General features: G+C 43.4%; 1 protein-coding gene across 1 annotated transcript in view; it reads right to left on the bottom strand.

Annotated features, from left to right (window-relative positions):
* Positions 1-20,967, bottom strand: part of ABCA4 (ATP binding cassette subfamily A member 4) — a 176,256-nt gene that overhangs the window by 137,018 nt on the left and 18,271 nt on the right. The window contains exon 5 of the mRNA XM_049879742.1: positions 5,760-5,887. Coding sequence (XP_049735699.1) covers positions 5,760-5,887 — 128 coding nt within the window. The remainder of the gene's footprint in view (positions 1-5,759; positions 5,888-20,967) is intronic.

The raw sequence follows: 20,967 nt of genomic DNA, 5'->3' as shown, positions 1-20,967 counted from the left end.
CTCACCAAGCCTCATTTCGCCAGAGAACCACTTAAAATTTGGAAGATCCCCATTCTTATCATGATGCTAAGGTATCAACAGGACCACCTCTCTGAAGCTGAGGGCAAGGGGTCGAGGCATAGGAGGAGTGGGGAAGGAAGTGACCAGAATACATTTGGAATGATAATAAATGGCCAACCTCCTCTCTCCTTTCTCATCCTCTGTAGGGTTGCCAGAGTTAACCAATAAAAATATCAGATGCCAAGTCAAATTAGAATTTCAGATAAATAACAAATACTTTTTTAGTATAAGTATATCCCAAATGGGGTCCAGATGGGACACACTTATACTAAAATATTATTTGTTATTTGTTTGAAATTCAACTTTTACTGGGCATCCTGCATTTTATCTTGCAACCCTACCTTTCCTGTGGAGCTCATGGGCAGTATGTCATGACGCACAGTCCCCACGATGACTTCCAGAAGCTAAGGTGGCAAGGGAGGAGCATCAACCCTGGCCAAAGACCCTTAACCACCCAACAGAGCAACTGGCATCTTGGGGACCTGGACTCTCAGCAGTGGATGAGATCCTGAGTGCCATGGACAAGCTCATGAGCTGCCCTGGGCACCACAGCCTCCTCTAGCCTCCAACTACATAGTGCTCTGGACTGAGAGCAGAGCTGGCCCAGGGTCTGCCACCCACCTTACATGGAAGCCTGGTCCTTAAATGAGGGCACACGTCACAGCTGACAGTTACAGTGGCCTGTAACTGGTGTGTTCCAACAGAGCCTTCCTGTTTTCCCCACACCTCCCTTGTTCCCAGGCAAAACCCTACCCATCCCTGAATCCAGTTTAAAGCCTTTTGAGGTGCAAGAAATCAATAAGCTCATTTTGTCCAAACCCCTCATATTATGGAGGAAAGGAGTGATGGAGGAGGGTGAAGTGACCTGAGAGAGCCATATAGCAGGCTGGTGGGGAAGCTGCGACACCATGAAGTTCCCCGCTCATCCACTCAGTCACTCACTCATCATGTAAGTCCTCATTCTGGGGGCACTACGCCAGTTACTGGGGGTACAGGGATGAATAAGATCACCAGATAGCTGGAAATGCAGGCATTTCAGTAGCTGTAAGTACCAGATGGAACAGAGTGAAACAAGGATACAGAAGAAAGAGTGTTACGAATAGCTAATAATAAAAAAAAAAATAGCTAATATTTATTGAGCATTTATTATGTGCCAGGTTCCTTTTTTTTTTTTTTTTTTTTGCCTTTCAGAGATATTTGGCAGTATCTGGAGACTTTTTTTTTTTTTAATTATTGTACTTTAGATGAAGGTTTACACAACAAACTAGCTTCACATTAAACAATTAGTACACATGTTGTTTTGTGACATTGGTTACCAATCCCATGATATGTCAACACTCTCCCTTCTCAACTGCTTTCCTTGCCCCTGGGCTGGTGTGCTCTTTTAGTCTCTTTTTGTTTTATCAGGCCAGGCTCCATTCTAAGTCCTTTACATATATTAATGCTTTTAACCTTCACAACAACCATATAAAGTAGGTGCTTATAGGGTCACTATAAGTTGGAATCAACTTAACGGCAACAGGTGTGTTTTGGTTTTTTTTTTCAGTTATTATCTGTATTTTATAAACGAGGAGACAGAGGCACAGACTGGCTAACTAGCTTGCCTGAGGTCACAAAGTTAAACTCTTTCAGGCTCACCAGTATCTCTAGGGACCAAGTACTTTTTCTACCTCTGAAGGTTTACTGGGAAGCTGCTGTACCACTGACTGTGTGCAACTGTAAGGCCGGGCCTTTATGACTGAAACCGAAGAAATGGGAGTATGCTGCAAATTACAGTTTTTACAGGGTATTGTACAATGCGTCTAAATTTTTGATAGGAAAAACAGAAATTTTGAAAATTTTTATTTGTTATACATATGTACCAATATACCCTGGTGGGGACTCTGGGGTATAATTAGTGGTACTTCATATGTACCACTAAACACTTGTAGGAGGGGGCAAGAAAAAAAAATCCATACTACCTACCAAAAATTCAGACACACTCAATGATTCAGCATGCTTCCATTAATGAAAACACATAGTACTGACAAAAAATTCAAGGCAGAAAATAATTGGTTCCTGAAAGGATTAAGTGTGCTGTCTTGTTGAGATTTGAACCTGGAGCTTGTGCTTAACCATTTCTAGTTAGCTCATTGGCAAGTAGGGAAGAAGAAGAGGACAGAAAGAGGATTTATGAATAATTTCACTGAAGAGGAGATACCTGAGTTGGGCTTTGAAGCATGTCTAGGAGTTTATAGGGCTAAGGTAGAGAGTAGGGAGATGGGCCAAAGAATTGTGCCAGTCTCATCATCTAATAATTCCCTAGAGTGGGTCAGGGGGGTGACGTGCTATGTTTCAGAGCTGTGCTCAGACACCAGGCATAACCAGTCCTGATGGTAAAGGGAAAATTTCCATATTTGGTGATGATGATCCATTAGACAGCCACAAGCCACATGTAACTTTTTACATTTAAATTAACTAAAATTAAACTAAATTTAAAATTCAGTTCCCCAGTAACACTAGTCCCATCTCAAGTGCCCAAAAGCCATGTGTGGCTGGTAGCTATCATTCTGGCCAGCGCAGAGAGAGACCATTGCCATCGTGGCCGAAACTTTCAGGGGACAGGGCTAATAAGGACTCACAGAGCAGACGGTGACAGACAAGGAGACTAAGAGCTTGAGACAGAGAGCTGGAGCTAGAAAAGAGGTGGGTGTCAAGGCAACAGGCTGAGAAGCCAGGTGGGATGGGAGGCACAGGGGAAGCTGGGTGCTGTGAAGGAGGCCCTGCAAAGCGCAGGAAACTCCCATTCCCTTTTAAGCTCAGAGTTTGCTATCACGCAGCATCAGCCAATTGGAGCCAGCAACACTAAACAAAAGCGCAACACAGGGACCCTGGCCCTAATTCTCCCCACATGAAAGGCCTCAGCTCTGATGCCAGCAGTGTAGCAACTGGTGATCCAAACGTCACCTCGGTGAGGCCTGGAGAGAAATTTCCCCTAAATTCCTGCTCTTATCTCCATTTCCGTTTTATGGCCAACTGGAAGTTGTCACAGGCATTTCCAGGATATGAGTTATGTGAGCTGAAGAGAAAGCAAAGGGAAAACGAGCAGTTGGTACCATGGCACCACCTCTTAGGTGAGGGTGGAGGGGAGCAGCTCAGGGCCGGGCAGCCAGGCAGCTGACTCCAGGTCCTCGCCAGAGGCCCAACGGCGGCCAAGCCCTGGGCTCTGCGGAGCCATGTTCCCAGCAGGTTCTGAGGACCCTGGCTGCCTCCTCAGGGCTGACCCTCCGTTCCCCTGTCTTGCTTCAGTGAAAACCTCAGAGTCTGAGAAGCCCAAGCAGGTATCAGCTTCTGCAGGGCTGTGCAGGAACCATCCTGAAAACCCCTCTATGAGCTAGTCCCGGCCAGGAGGGTAGGGTCCCCACCCTCCTCCGGGCTCAGACAGCAGGGCATGCAGATTTTTATCTCAGGACAGACACCCGCACTGAAACTCTCTGTTTATGTCTCAGTCTCCTCTGGAGCCTGGAGGAGAAGCAGACCCAGCCAGGAGCAGAGTCAGAGGGTGTCTGGGCTGTTGCCCCCTGTTTCTCTCGCATTCTCACCGTGTTCATCATACTAAGAACCCACACCCAGGATGCTGGGCCAGGAGCCAGTGAGGGCCCACACTGGAGCAGTGGTTCTCACACCTGAGCGTCTGTCAGGATTCCCTGGAGGGCTGTTAAAGCACAGATCTCTTGGTACCATTCCCGGAGTTTCTCATTCAGTTGCTCTGGGCTGGAGCCTGAAAATTGGCATTTCTAACAAGTTCCAGGTGATATGATGCTGCTGGTCTCTCGGCTTTGAGAACCACTAAACTAGACTAAGAAACACTGGATTAAGAGTAAGGAGCACTGAATTAGATAGAATTGGCTCTGCCAATTTCTATCTCCGTTGTTAGTTGCCGTTGAGTCACCTCCCATTCATGGCGACCTCACACGTACAACAGAATGAAACGTTGCCCGGTCCTACACCATCTTCACAACTGTTGGCACTCTCCATTGCATCACGGCCGCCCCTGTGCATTCTGAGTGCTGTCCAACCTAGAGGGCTCGTGTGCCAGCGCTACAATGGACGGTATTCCGTGGTGGGTTTTCATTGGCTGATTTTCAGAAGTAGATCACCAGGCCTTCCTTCCTAGTCTGTTTTAGTCTGGAAGCCCTGCTAAACCTGCCACCATGGGTGACCCTGCTGATATTTGAAATACCGGTAGGAAACAGCTTCCATCATCATAGCGACACCAAGATACTACAGTATGGCAAACTGACAGACAGGCGGTAGTCTAGCTCTACAGCCTTGGGCGAGTCACTCAATCACCAGATGCTTAGGTTTCCTCATCTGTTTGACCTATCTTGGGATTATGGTGTGGAACAAAGTAGCTAACAGATGCGAAAGTAATTTGTTAGTGGTTAAAATGCTCTGTATAAATACAGATGAAATAGATTTGGGGGAGAGTAGGTCAGAAATGAAGGAGCCCTGGCAGCATAATGGTTAAAGCCCTTGAATGCTAACTGAAAGGTTCGTGGTTCAAAACCACTAGCCACTCCATGGGAGAAAAGGCCTGGTGATCTGCTCCTATAAAGATTACAGCCTAGGAATCCTAATGGGGCAGTTCTACTCTGTCCTATAGGTTCACTAGGAGTTAAAAGTGACTCAACAGAACACAACAACAACAGGTGAGAAATGTGCAAAGGAGATGGAAGCAGTTTGCCCAGCAAGGAGAACACGTCCAGGAAATCAGAGTTGGGCTCTGCGGGCTGCCGTGATCAGGTTCTGTAACTCCAGGGGTTCCCTGGCACACCCAGGGCCTCCACACTGCTGGGTGTTCAGCCAGAAACTCTCCTCTCACAGTTATTTGCAAGGCTGCCTTCTCCTCAGTCAGGTCTGCTCAAATACTGTCTCCTCAGGAAGGCCTTCCTGACCATCCCACTTAAAATGGCCCTTGTGCTCCTCCAGTTCCTCCCAGCTCCTTACCCTGCTGGATTTTCCTCACAGCACTTATCACAACCCGGAGACACACTGTAAATTCATATATCGACTTGTTTGCTTGGTTATTGCCCGTCACCCCACTGGAATGTAAGCTCCCTGAGTCAGGGGCTTTGTCCGTTCATCTCGTTCACACTGTATTTTAGTACCTAGTTGTTGCTGTTAGCTGCCGTGGAGTCAGCCCCTGACTTACGGCCACCCCAGGCGTGCAGGGTACAACTACTCTATAGGGTTTTCTCAGCTGTAATCTTTATGGAAGCAGGCCTTTTCTTCCATGGGTTTGAACTGCCAGCCTTTGGGTTAGTAGCCAATTGCAAACTGCTTGCGCCACCCAGGCTCACTAGAACCTACAACAGTCCCTAAATATTTGGTTAATATGTAAACCTTGGTTTCCTCAACTCTAAAAAGAGAAGGTAGAACCATGTGGTCTCTAAGGTCTCTTCCAATTATAACAATCAGATTTTTAAAGTGTTGCTGGATTTGTACTGCTTCAGAATCTTACAGCGTGAATGCGCATCATCACAAGCGGCTCCCAGGTGTTTTTCTGAGTGTGTGGCAGGGGTCATGGGTTCTGAAGGTGAAAACAAGAAGCCAAGAAAGCTAAGGTCCGTCCCCCTTGGCTCTCTCAGCCTCGGTGCTCACGATTGGCCCTTTTCACCCCTCCACTCCAGGAACACTGATCACTCACAGCCACCTACCTGCTCTGGACGGACTTGGGAGTTGATCAGGAGGTACACAACTGAATCAGACAGGCCAATGTTTTTTATGAGAAACAGCGTCAGTGTTTCTTCATCCTTTAGCACATCCCGAATTCGTACTCCTCTTCCTGTATATGAATGAGAGAAAGGGCAGGGTGTTACAGGGAAGACGGGTCAAAAAAACGAAATTGCTAGAATTGACTGGAAACATTTCTAACTTTACTGTCAGAAGAAGGCACTGTTCTTAGGTTCCCTGGGAGAGCCATCATCCCAGCCACAACATTTACTGCTGAACAGGTGGGCAAATTTTAGTAAGAAGGCACAGAAGGAGAAAAAAGTTAGCCTACAGGGCACGTCAGATGCTTCCTCGTGTTTGTTGAGGGCCATAGCGTACCCAGGTGGGAAGGAGTTGGAGAGCAGTGATTTCAGCCCCCAGGGAACATTTAGCAAATTAACATTTTGATTGTCACAACTGGAGAGGTGCTACTTGTAGCTAGTGAGTAGAGACCAGAGATGCTGCCAAGCATCCGGCAATGCACAGAATGTGTAAGGGAGCCTGTGTCAGAGAAGGGGGCATACACACCCCCAACAAAGAATTATCCAGCCAAAACGTCAACAGTGCCGAGGCTGAGAAAGCCTGATCTACGGTTGGAAGAGATACATGCTCTGTCCACACTGCAGTTGCCTTGGGGTCAAGGACTCTTCCTGGCATCTCAGCTCAGGGTCTAAGTTCAGGGCACTGACATGGACTAAGAGAGATGGAGGAGCCCTGGTGGCACAGAGGTCAAAGCTCTCAGCTGCTAACCAAAAGGTTGGCAGTTTGAACTCACCAGCCACTGTGCAGGAGAAAGATGTGGCAGTCTGCTTCCATGAAGACTTACACTATTGGAAACCCTATGGGGCAGCTCTATTCTCCCTCACAGGGTTGCTATGAGTCGGAATCCACTTGATGGCAATGGGATGGGGGGAGGGTGAAGGGAGATGGGGCTGTTTTGGGTAGGAAAAAGGAGAAGGCCTATTGCCTGGGCTTGAGTCTTCATGCCTGTCTTAGTTATCTAGAGCTGCTATAACAGAAATACCATAAGCCGATGGCTTTAACGAACAAATCTATTTTCTCACAGTTTAGGAGTCTAGAAGTCCAAATTTAGGATGCCAGCTTTAGGGGAAGGCTACCTCTCTCTGTTGGCTCTGGAGGAATGTCCTTGTCTCTTTAGCTTCTGCTTCCTGGTTTCTTGGAGATCTCCATGTGTCTTGGCATCCATCTGACCCTGTCTCTGCTTGCTAGCTTACTTGCTTATTCTCTTTTATATCCCAAAGAGATTGACTCAAGATACACCCTGGGCTAATCCTGTTCATTACCGTAACAAAGACAATCCATTCCCAAATGGGATTATAACCACAGGGGTAGAGGCTGGAATTTACAACATATATTTTCTGGGGACACAATTCAATCCATAGTAATGCCCATGGGAGACCATGGAGTCACATTCTCTCTAGCTCTATACCAACCTAGTGGAAGCATGAATTTCTTTATAAGGAGGTGTAAACGTCTCCCAACAGTTAAGGTGACCTTGTGGCAAATCATTGAACCTCTCTGGGTCCTCACTTTCTACATCTATGTTATAGGGTTGTTGTGTGGGCAATACAAGATATGAAATATAAAGTGCTTAGCTCCCAGGCCTGAAAATAGTGAGCACTCAATAAGTGCTTCTTCTAATTACATTAATATTATCCCTCCTAGGGGTTTCATGGAGCCCTGCTCACACAGTGGCTAAGAAATTGGCTGCTAACCAAAAGATCAGCAGTTTGAGTCCATCAGCCACTCCTTGGAAACCCTATGAGGCAGTTGTACTCTGTCCTATAGGGTCACTATGAGTCTGAATTGACTTAACGGAATGAGTTTTTTTTTTTTTTAGGGGTTTATACTAGCACCCACCTCCTCTGTTGGCTTCCAGGGTCAACTCTCAGCCTTAAGCAGACCAGAGAAGAGGGTTACGGGGCCTAGATCCTTATGAGTCATTTCAACATCAAGAGAAAGCCTTTGGGCTGTGTAAAAATGCTTATCTCTGTGTCTCAACATCTTCAAAAGTCTGCTTGACTGCTTATCCCTTAGTTCTTTAACAACTTACGTCATCAAATGCCCCTGCTCCTTCCTGATCCTAACACCCCATCCTAGCAACCCCATCCCCTCCCACCTAAAGTTATCCCACCAGCCAGGCAGCCAAGAAGCCCACGCCGCTGAGAATTTGACCGCCATGCTTTCCATTTTCAGTTGGTGATTTCTCCTGTACAGTTCTTGATTTCGTTGATAATTTCTTCTTGGAGGGCAATGGACCAAGCCCATAGGACTGGCCAGGCAGTGGGGGCAGGAGGACCAGTCCTGAAGTTCTGCCGCATATCAGCCTCCCTCACCATGGATGGTGTCCCTTAAAGCTGGGCCACCTGGTTGCCCAGTGTCACTACCCTTCATGTAGGAAAAGGCCACAGGCTTTGGGAGAACCTGAACACAGGAGGGGGTTCCAAGGGAGGAAGAGGGCTGTTTCTGAGGCAATCTGAGAGGGACTGCTCTGTTTTACTCTTCCCTTTTCTCCTTTTTGGTCACATAAGTCCTGTCTTTTTCCAAACCCAGCTCCTTCTTCCTTTCCTCTTTCGCCTGGGGCACCAGCTCAACCGCTGTTCTCCCAGTCACTTCTTTGTGTACAGGTTTATGTTATTACACGCTCATCTCCAGCAATACCACCCCAAAACACACACACACGCACACACAGACACACCTCTTGAGTGGGGCCTATGGATCCTGCTTTTGTTATACTTCTCATCATACTTAACAACACTGGTCACACAGACATATCCCTTGAGGTCACCTCTCTGACACTCAACATTGGAGCCTGACACCAAGTTAGCGTCTCAATGAAAGTCTGTGGAATGACAGGAGGCACCCAATAAATACCTGTTGCCTTGACCTGAGAGTCATGACCCCTTTGATTGTTTACCTCTTAGTTATTCTTTTACTTACCTGACTTTACATGCAAATTTCTAGCAGGGGAGAAGGACAAAACCAGGGAAAGCGGGAGCAATTTTGCGAGACATCACACAATATACCACCCAGGTGACTGGGCTGCTGTGGCCCTAGGGAGAAAGGGCAGGAATGTGCCGGTTCAACACACACCTGAGGAGGAGGTGGGGACCACCCTGTGGGGAAAGTGGGGCCCCAAAGTGTGAGAGGTGGCCGATACCAGACAGAAACTTCCCTAGACTCCTGAGGGAGAAATGTGAACGGGGGGCCTGAGGAAAGAAAAATAAATTTAGTTTAAAATGTGGTTCTTCTTGTTCTCAACCCTGGGAAGACTAGAGGCTGGGGGACGGGGAGCTGCTGAAATACACAGAGCTGAGGGGCCGGTGGGAGGGAAGCAAGGGAGAATGCTTGGGGGCTCACGGGAAGAAGGTGTTTTAAAGATGACTGAGAGACCACAGAGCTTGCTTGTGGGTGGGAAGAGAGGGGGCTTCATGTCTGGTCTTTGCCATTAATCCTCTCCTGCTGAGAATGCAGTACTACAGGTTTGCTATGAAAGAAAGAAGCTGCCTGGTTCAACCATTGGCATACTTTCCCGGGTGGCTGGGACAGGCAAAAGCACACACTGTACTGCCCGCCCACTTTGCTTTCAAAGCTTAACTCTTCACTGCAGCTTCAGGCTTAGGATTTCATGTTGACCTGCCTACGTGGTGGCTCTTGGACAGACTCTGAAATAGTCCAATGTACTGACAGTAGGCTTCGGTCCCAGGCCTGGGTCTTCTTCAGGTACTGTGTCCATTACTTGGGGATGGTCCCCTATCCCCCATCATAATCATGAAGGTCAGAGATTCTGCAGAGTCTCTATTCCTAAGCCGAAAATTTCTTTGGGGACTCTTAGCTGGCCTTCCCTGACCTCTTCTCTCCAGACCCTCTAAGCTGTTCTCCTTCCAGGAATTTTCCACACAGCCTTAGGGCTTGCAGAAGTCACCATCTCTTGTTGTTATTGTTAGGTGCCACTGAGTCAGTTCTGACTCATAGAGACCCTATGTACAACAGAACGAAACATGGCCCAGTCCTGCGCCATCCTCACAATCGTTGCTGTGTTTGAGCCCATTGTTGCAGCCACTGTGTCTTCCTCTCTTTCACTGACCCTCTACTTTACCAAGCATGATGTCTGTCTCCAGGGACTGGTCCGTCCTAATAACATGTCCAAAGTATGTGAGACAAAGTCTCATCATCCTCCCTTCTGAGGAGCATTCTGGCTGTACTTCTTCCAAAACAGATTTGTTTGCTCTTTTGGCAGTCCATGATATATTCAATATTCTTCGCCAGCACCACAATTGAAAGGTGTCAATTCTTCTTCTTCTGTCTTCCTTATTCATTGTCCAGCTTTCACAGGCATATGAGGTGATTGAAAACCCCATGGCTTGGGTCAGGTACACTTTAGTCCTTAAAGTGACATCTTTGCTTTTTAACACTTTAAAGAGGTCTTTTGCAGCAGATTTTTCCAATGCTGTACATCATTTGATTTCTTGACTGCTGCTTCCATGGGTGTTGATTGTGGATCCAAGAAAAACGAAATTCTTAACAACTTCTATCTTTTCTCCCTTTATCATGATGATTGTTGTTTTCTTTATGTTGAAGTGTAATCCATACTGAAGGCTGTGGTCTTTGATCTTCATCAGTAAGTACTTTAAGTCCTCTTCACTTTCAGCAAGCAAGGTTGTGTAATTGGCATAATGCAAGTTGTTAACGCATCTTCTTCCAATCCTGATGCCCTGTTCTTCTTCATACAGTCCGGCTTCTCAGATTATTTGCTAAGTATGCCAGTCAAAATGAGTCCTGTTTTAAACAAAATAAAACAAAAACCACACCTGTTGCTGTTGAGTTAGCCCCCAACTTGTGCTGACCCCGTGTGTGATAGAGTAGAACTGGTCCATGGGATTTTCTTGGCTGTAATCGTTCCAGCAGATTGCCAGGCCTTTCTTCTGTGGTGCTTCTGGGTGGACTCAAACTGCCAACCTTTAGGCTAGTAGTCAAGCACAAACTCTTTGCACCACCCAGGGACCTTGCTTTTGGATTCGGAAGTAGTGATTTTGGTTCTCATACACACATCGTAAAGACCACAGAGAAATAGTGTTTTGAAATGACTTTTTTTAAATGTCCTCCCAGCCACACTGGCTTTGAGAATCAGACACAATGAAGTGTCCCCTCATCATAGATCCTGCTGGATCAGTGGGGTATGTGTCACTCCAAGAACTGGATGGCCCATGTTCTCGTCTGCTTGCTTTATCTTGGCTGGTGCTTCCCCTTCCTTCCTATCATTAATGCCAAATGTGCCCATACCTTATAAGGTCCTTCAAACTTGAACTAACTAAAATAAACTCTTCAATCCACAGCAGCAAAGAATGTAATGCTTGTAACCTGGTTTTGAAGCAGGCAGAGGGTTACTGACCATCCCATAATAGTTGTTTTTCAGAACAGTCTACACTTGTCACATTTTTGTTACAACTTTTACAACACCTCACCATGATTGGTTGATTCCCAGGTTTCCTTTCTTATCTTTGCAGGACGCTGAGGCACAGGCACGCCAACTCCAAATTTACCTGCTATACAACCTTCCTAGTATGGCAGAAGAGAGCTGTCACCATTTTTTTTAGGGCAGTACGCAGTATTTTTAGAGCCGTGTGCAAAAACTTGTTTACAAAAATTATGCAGACTGATAAACAAAAAGTCACCTACAAAGGAGAGTCAATAAGAATAAGCTCGGACTACTCGGCAGAAACCATGCAGGCAAGAAGACAATGGGATGACTTATATAAAGCATTGAAGGAAAAAAATTGCCACCCAAGAATCATATATCCAGCAAAACTATCTCTCAAATATGAAGATGAAACTAGGACATATCCAGATAAACAGAAGTTTAGGGAATTCATAAAAACCAAACCAAACTACAAGAAATACTAAAGCAAGCTCTCTGGTTAAAAAATTAATAATATCAGATGTCAACCCAAGACTAGAACACAGGACAGAGCAATAAGATGTCAACCCGGATAGAGAAATCACAAAACAGGGAAACAACGATGTCATTATGTAAAAGAAGACAACATTAAAACAATAAAGGAGGACTAAGAAATGTAGCTATAGATCTTTCATATGGAGAGAAAGACGAGGGGATATAAAGAAATAACAGTTAGGTTTAAACTTAGAAAAATAGGGGTAAATAATAAGTCAGCCACAAAGACTAACAATCCTACTCATCAAAATAAAATACAAGAAAAAAATAGAGACTCATTAGAAACAAAATCAACTACAAAAAATAAGAGGAACAGACAATATATAAAGATAAATTACATAGCACAAAAAATTAAGTGGGAAAAAGAAACTGTCAACAACACATAAAAAAAGACATCAAAATGACAGCACTAACCTCATACCTAGCCAAAATTATGCTGAGCGTAAATGGACTAAATGCACCAATAAAGAGACAGAGAGTGGTAGAATGGATAAAAAAAAAAAACAAGATCTTATTATATGCTGCCTACAAAAGACATACCTTAGACTTAGAGACACAAACAAACTAAAACTCAAAGGATGGAAAAAATATATCAAGCAGTCAACAATCAAAAAAGAGCAGGAGTGGCAATATTAATTTCTGACAAAATACACATTTAAAGTTAAATCCACCACAAAGGATGAGGAAGGACACTACATAATAATTAAAGGGACAATATACCAGAAGGATATAACCATATTAAATATTTATGTACCCAAAGACAGGGCTGCAAGATACATAAAACAAACTCTAACAGCATTGAAAAGTAAGATAGACAGCTCCACAATTACAGTAGGAGATGTGAACACACCACTTTCAGTGAAGGACAGAATAACCAGAAAGCAGCTCAATAAAGACATGGAAGATCTAAATGCCACAATCAACCAACTTGACCTCACAGACATATACAGAACACTCCACCCACCAGCAGCCAAGTGTACTTTCTTTTCCAACGTACGTGGAACATTCTCTAGAATAGACCACATGTTAGGCCATAAAGCAAGCTTTAACAGAATCAAAAACACTGGAATAATTATAAAGCATCTTCTCTGACCATAAAGCCGTAAAACTAGCAGTTAATGACAGAAAAATCAGGGGAAAGAAATCAAACACATGGAAACTGAACAACACTTTGCTCAAAAATGACTGGATTATAGAACAAATTAAGGATGGAATAAAGAATTCATAGAATCCAAGGAGAGTGAAAACACTTCCTATCAGAACCTTTGGGACACAGCAAAAGCAGTGCTCAGAGGTCAATTTAATCAATAAATGCACACATACAAAAAGAAGAAAGGGCCCAAATCAAGGAATTATCCCTACGACTTGAACAAATAGAAAGAGAAAAATAAAAGAAACCATCAGGCACCACAAGAAAGAAAATAATAAAAATTAGAGAGAATTAAATGAAACAGAAAACAGAAAATAAGAGTTACCAAGACCAAAAGCTGGTTCTTTGAAAAAATTAACAAAATTGATAAACCATTGGCCAAACTGAGAAAAGAAAAACAGGAGAGGAAGTGAATACCCCAAACAACAAATGAGATGGGTGATATTACAACAGACCCAACTGAAATTAAAAGAACCATATCAGATTACTGTGAAAAATTACACTGAAAACCTAGAAAAAATGGATGATTTCCTAGAAACACACTACCTACTTAAACTAACACAAACAGAGGTAGAACAACTAAATAGACCCATAACAAAAGAAGAGATTCAAAAGGTAATAAAAAAAAACCTCCCAATAAAAAAAGCCCTGGTCCGAACGGCTTCACTGCAGGGTTCTACCAAACTTTCAGAGAAAGGTTAACACCACTACTACTAAAGGTATTTCAGAGCATAAAAAGGACGGAATACTCCCTGACTCATCCTATGAAGGCAGCATATCCCTGATACCAAAACCAGGTAAAGACACCACAAAAAAATAAAATTACAGATCTATATCCCTCATGAACTTAGATGCAAAAATCCTCAACAAAATTCTAGCCAATAGAATTCAAAAACATATCAAAAAAATAATTCACCATGACCAAGTGGGATTCATACCAGGTATGCAGGGATGGTTCAACATTAGAAAAATAATTAATGTAATCCATCATACAAATAAAACAAAAGACAAGAACCACATGATCTTATTGATTGATGCAGAAAAGGCATTTGACAAAGTTCAACAGCCATTCATGATAAAAACTCTCAGCAAAATAGGAATAGAAGGAAAGTTCCTCAACATAATAAAGGGCATTAATACAAAGCCAATAGCCAACATCATCCTAAATGGAGAGAGTCTGAAAGCATTCCCATTGAGATCGGGAACCAGACAGCATGCCCTTTATCACCAATCTTATTGAACATTGTGCTGGAGGTCCTAGTCAGAGCAATTAGGCTAGACAAAGAAATAAAGGTCATCCAGATTGGTAAGGAAGAAGTAAAAGTATCTCTATTTGCAGATGACATGATCTTATACACAGAAAACCCTAAAGAATCCTCAAGAAAACTACTGACACTAATAGAAGAGTTCAGCAGAGAATCAGGATACAAGGTAAACATACAAAAATCAGTTGGATTCCTCTATACCAACAAAAAGAACATCGAAGAGGAAATCACCAAATCAATACCATTTACAGTAGCCCCCAAGAAGATAAAATACTTAGGAATAAATCTTACCAGAGATGTAAAAGATCTATACAAAGAAAACTACAAGAAACTACTGCAAGAAACCAAAAGAGACCTACATAAGTGGAAAAACATACCTTATTCCTGGACAGGAAGACTTAACGTTGTAAAAATGTCTATTCTACCAAAAACAATCTATAGATACAATGCAATTCTGATTCAAATCCCAACGACATTTTTTAATGAGATGGAGAAAAAAATTACCAATTCCATATGGATAGGAAAGAGGCCCTGGATAAGTAAAGCATTACCGAAAAGAAGAACAAAGTGGGAGGCCTCACTCTACCTAATTTTAGAACCTATTAGACTGCCACAGTAGTCAAAACAGCCTAGTACTGGTACAACAGGTACACAGACCAATGGAACAGAATTGAAAATCCAGACATAAATCCATCCACATATGAGCAGCTGATATTTGACAAAGGCCCAAAGTCTGTTAAATGGGGAAAAGACAGTCTCTTTAACACATGGTGCTGGCATAACTGGATAACCATCTGCATAAAAATGAAACAAGACCCATATTGCACTCCATGCACAAAAACTAACTCAAAATGGATCAAAGACTAAATATAAAATCTAAAACAATAAAGACCATGGAAGAAAAAATAGGGACAACGCTAGGAACCCTAATACAGGGCATAAACAGTATACAAAACATTAAATTAGATAACTGGGAGCTCCTAAAAATCAAACACCTATGCTCATCCAAAGACTTTGCCAAAAGAGTCAAAAGATTACCTACAGACTGGGAAAAAGTTTCTAGCTATGACATTTCCGATCAGCCCCTGATCTCTAAAATCTACATGATATCTGCAAAAACTCCACAACAAAAAGACCAATAACCCAGTTAAAAAATGGGCAAAGGATATGAACAGGCACTTCACTAAAGAAGACATTCAGGTAGCTAACAGATACATGAGGAAATGCTTGGGATCATTAGCCATTAGAGAAATGCAAATCAAAACTACAATGAGATTCCATCTCACTCCAACAAGGTTGGCATTAATCCAAAAAACACAAAATAATAAATGTTGGAGAGGTTGTGGGAAGTTTGGAACACTTACACACTACTGGTGGGAATGTAAAATGGTACAACCACTTTGGAAATCGATTTGGTGCTTCCTTAAAAAGCTAGAAATAGAACTACCGTACAATCCAGCAATCCCACTCCTTGGAATATATCCTACAGAAATAAGAGCCTTTACATGAATAGATAAATGCACGCCCATGTTCATTGCAGCACTGTTTACAATAGTGAAAAGTTGGAAGCAACCAAGGTGCCCATCAACGGATGAATGGATAAATAAATTATGGTATATTCACACAATGGAATACTACGCATTGATAAAGAACAGAGATGAATCCATGAAACATTTCATAACACGGAGGAATGTGAAGGCATTGTGCTGAGTGAAATTAGTCAGTTGCAAAAAGACAAATATTATATGAGACCACTATTATAAGAACTCGAGAAACAGTTTAAACAGAGAAGAAAATATTCTATGATGGGTACAAGAGTGGGGAGGGAGGGAAGGAGAGGGGTTTTCACTAAGTGTTGTTGTTAGATGCCATCAAGTTGGTTCCGACTCATAGCGACCCTATGCACAACAGAACGAAACACTGCCCGGTCCTGCGCCATCCTTACAATCGTTGTTATACTTGAGCTCATTGTTGCAGCCACTGTGTCAATCCACCTCGTTGACGGTCTTCCTCTTTTCTGCTGACCCTGTACTCTGCCAAGTATGATGTCCTTCTCCAGGGACTCATCCCTCCTGACAACATGTCCAAAGTATGTAAGACCCAGTCTCGCCATCCTTGCCTCTAAGGAGCATTCTGGCCGCACTTCTTCCAAGACAAATTTGTTCGTTCTTTTGGCAGTCCACGGTATATTCAGTATTCTTCACCAACACCACAATTCAAAGGTGTCAACTCTTCTTTGGTCTTCCTTATTCATTGTCCAGTTTTCATATGCATATGATGTGATTGAAAATACCATGGCTTGGGTCAGGCGCACCTTAGTCTTCAGGGTGACATCTTTGCTCTTCAACACTATGAAGAGGTTCTTTGCAGCAGATTTACCCAATGCAATGTGTCTTGTGATTTCTTGACTGCTGCTTCCATGGCTGTTGCTTGTGGATCCAAGTAAAATGAAATCCTTGACAACTTCAATCTTTACTCCGTTTATCACGATGTTGCTCATTGGTCCAGTTGTAAGGATTTTTGTTTTCTTTATGTTGAGGTGTGATCCATACTGAAGGCTGTGGTCTTTGATCTTCATTAGTAAGTGCTTCAAGTCCTCTTCACTTTCAGCAAGCAAGGTTGTGTCATCTGCATAATGCAGGTTGTTAATGAGTCTTCCTCCAATCCTGATGCCCCATTTTTCTTCGTATAGTCCAGCTTCTTGGATTATTTGGTCAGCACACAGATTAAATAGGTATGGTGAAAGAATACAACCCTGACACACACCTTTCCTGACTTTAAACCAATGAGTATCCCCTTGTTCTGTCCGAACAACTGTCTCTTGATCTATGTAAAGGTTCCTCATGAGCGCAATTAAGTGTTCTGGAATTCCCATTCTTCGCAGTGTTATCCATAGTTTGTTATGATCCACACAATCGAATGCCTTTGCATAGTCAATAAAACACAGGTAAACATCCTTCTGGTATTCTCTGCTTTCAGCCAGGATCCATCTGATGTCAGCAATGATATCCCTGGTTCCACGTCCTCTTCTTGAAACCGGCCTGAATTTCTGGCAGTTCCCTGTCGATATACTGCTGCAGCTGTTTTTGAATGATCCTCAGCAAAATTTTGCTTGCGCGTGGTATTAATGATATTGTTCTATAATTTCCACATTTGGTTGGATCACCTTTCTTGGGAATAGGCATAAATATGGATCTCTTCCAGTCAGTTGGCTAGGAAGCTGTCTTCCATATTTCTTGGCATAGACGAGTGAGCACCTCCAGCGCTGCATCTGTTTGTTGAAACATCTCAATTGATATTCCATCAATTCCTGGAGCCTTAGTTTTTTGCCAATGCCTTCAGAGCAGCTTGGACTTCTTCCTTCAGTACCATCGGTTCCTGATCATATGCCACCTCTTGAAATGGTTGAATATCAACTGATTCTTTTTGGTATAATGACTCTGTGTAATCCTTCCATCTTCTTTTGATGCTTCCTGCATCATTTAATATTTTCCCCATGGAATCCTTCACTACTGCAACTCGAGGCTTGAATTTTTCTTCAGTTCTTTCAGCTTGAGAAACGCCGAGCATGTTCTTCCCTTTTGGTTTTCCATCTCCAGCTCTTTGCACATGTCATTATAATACTTTACTTTGTCTTCTCGAGAGGCCCTTTGAAATCTTCTGTTCAGTTCTTTTACTTCATCAATTCTTCCTTTAGCTTTAGCTGCTCGACGCTCAAGACCAAGTTTCAGAGTCTCCTCTCCCATCCATCTTGGTCTTTTCTTTCTTTCTTTCTTTCCTGTCTTTTCAGTGACCTCTTGTTTTCTTCATGGATGATGTCCTTAATGTCATTCCACAACTCGTCTGGTCTTCGGTCACTAGTGTTTAATGGATCAAATCTATTCTTGAGATGGTCTCTAAATTCAGGTGGGATATACTAAAGGTCATATTTTGGCTCTCATGGACTTGGTCTGATTTTCTTCAGTTTCAGCTTGAACTTGCATGTGAGCAATTGATGGTCTGTTCCACAGTCAGCCACTGGCCTTGTTCTGACTGATGATATTGAGCTTTTCCATCGTCACTTTCCACAGATATAGTCAATTGATTTGTGTGTGTTCCATCTGGCAAGATCCATGTGTATAGTCGCCTTTTATGTTGGTGAAAGAAGGTATTTGCAGTGAAGAAGTCGTTGGTCTTGCAAAATTCTATCATTCATTCTCCTGCATTATTTCTATCACCAAGGCCATATTTTCCAACTACTGGTCCTTCTTCTTTGTTTCCAACTTTTGCATTCCAATCACCAGTAATTATCAATGCATCCTGATTGCATGTTCCATCAATTTCAGACTGCAGCAGCTGATAAAAATCTCCTATTCCTTCATCTTTGGCCCTAGTGGTTGGTGCATAAATTTGAATAATAGTTGTATTAACTGGTCTTCCTTGTAGGTGTATGGATATTATCCTATCACTGACAGCGTTGTACTTCACGATAGATCTTGAAACATTCTTTTTGACGATGAATGCAACACCATTCCTCTTCGAGTTGTCATTCCCAGCATAGTAGACTATATGATTGTCCGATTCAAAATGACCAATACCAGTCCATTTCAGCTCACTAAAGCCTAGGATATCAATGTTTCTACATTCCATTTCATTTTTGACGATTTCCAATTTTCCTAGATTGATACTTCGTACATTCCAGGTTCCGATTATTGATGGATGTTTGCAGCTGTTTCTTCTCATTTTGAGTCATGCCACATCAGCAAATGAAGGTCCCGAAAGCTTTACTGCATCTACGTCATTAAGGTCGACTCTACTTTGAGGAGGCAGCTCTTCCCCAGTCATCTTTTGAGTGCCTTCCAACCTGGCTCATCTTCCAGCACTATATCAGACAATGTTCCGCTGCTATTCATAAGGTTTTCACTGGCTACTGCTTTTCAGAAATAGACTGCCGGGTCCTTCTTCCTAGCCTGTCTTAGTCTGGAAGCTCAGCTGAAACCTGTCCTCCGTGGGTGACCCTGCTGGTATCTGAATACCGGTGGCATATCTTCCAGCATCACAGCAACACACAAGCCCCCACAGTACGACAAACTGACAGACACGTGGGGGTTTCACTAATTAGACAGTAGATAAGAACCATTTTAGGTGAAGGGAAAGACAACACACAATACAGGCTAGGTCAGCACAACTGGACTAAACCAAAAGCCAAGGTGCTTCCTGAATAAACTGAAAGCTTAGATGGCCAGCATAGCAGGGATGGGGGTTTTGGGGACCATGGTTTCAGGGGACATCCAAGTCAATTGGCAGAATAAAATCTATAAAGAAAACATTCTGCATCCCACTTTGGAGAGTGGCATCTGGGGTCTTAAACACTAGCAAGCGGCCATCTAAGATGCATCAATTGGTCTCAGCCCACCTGGAGCAGAGGAGAATGAAGAACACCAAAGACACAAGGTAATTATGAGCCTGAGAGACAGAGAGGGCCATATAAATCAGAGACTACATCATCCTGAGACCAGAAGAACTAAATGATGCCTGGTTACAACAGATGAATGCCCTGACAGGGAACACAACGGAGAACCCCTGAGGAAGCAGGAGAGCAGTGGGATACAGACCCCAAATTCTCGGAAAAAGACCAGACTTAATGGTCTGACTGAGACTAGAAGGACCCTGGAGGTCATGGTCCCCAGACCTTCTGTTACTCCAAGACAGGAACCATTCCCAAAGCCAACTCTTCAGGCAGGGATTAGACTGGACTATGGTTTGGGTTGGATGGGATAGAAAATTATATTGGTGAAGAGTGAGCTTCCTGGATCTAGTAGACACATGAGACTATGTGGGCAGCTCCTCTCTGGAGAGGAGATGAGAGGGCAGAGGGGGTCAGAAGGTGGCTGAATGGACACGAAAATAGAGAGTGGAGGGAAGGAGTGTGCTGTCTCATTGGGGGAGAGCAAATAGGAGTATATAGCAAGGTGTATATAAATTTTTGTATGAGAGACTGACCTGATTTGTAAATTTTCACTTAAAGCACAATAAAAATTTTTAAAAAATTTTGCAGACTGCGCACCCATCGCAGGACTGAAGATCCTCCCTGTACTGTTCATGAATATGTATGTCACTCCCTATATAAGGAGCAAATCTGCCTTAGTTCAGGGAGCTGGCTGCCTTAGATGGAGAGACCTGCCTGCCTCCCAATTTGCAAACTGTGAATAAACCTTTCTATTCCTCCAACCCTGTGTCTTGCTGACTCCAATTCCCTGGTCTGCTGGACAAGAACCTATTAGTTGTTGGCTTCAGTTTGTAGAAAATGACTACATAAAGTATATAACTTTCCCCGCAAAAAAACTCCACTGCCATTGAGTCCATTCCAACTCATAGCAACCCCATAGGGTTTCCAAAGCTGTAATGTTTACAGAAGTAGACTGCCACATCCTTCTCCCTCAGAGTTTCTGGTGGTTTCTAACCGCCAACCTTTCTGTTAGCAGTCAAGCACCTTAACCACTGCACTGCCAGGGCTCCTTAAAGTATATGTTTCACTATTTTACAAGTAATTAAAATGTAATTAAATCATCTTAACATGCCAATCTGAACATAATTTTCTCTTTTACTGTTTCAATGGTAGGAGAAGGGAGAAGGGAAAGATGGGTGGAGGATCAGATTCTCTTTGGATAGGTTCCCTATCCTGATTCCCCTGGGCTCCCACTGTTTTCCTTCCCCCAATGCCCCCCGCACGTGTGATCATCTGTTTCCGCTCCTGCCCTGGGAGCCCTTGAGAGCAGCACTTG

The sequence above is a fragment of the Elephas maximus genome, chromosome 3 (assembly GCF_024166365.1).
Source record: "Elephas maximus indicus isolate mEleMax1 chromosome 3, mEleMax1 primary haplotype, whole genome shotgun sequence".
Classification (NCBI taxonomy): Eukaryota; Metazoa; Chordata; class Mammalia; order Proboscidea; family Elephantidae; genus Elephas; species Elephas maximus.
Note: the sequence above shows the minus strand (reverse complement) of the source record. Positions and strands in the feature narration are given on the sequence as shown.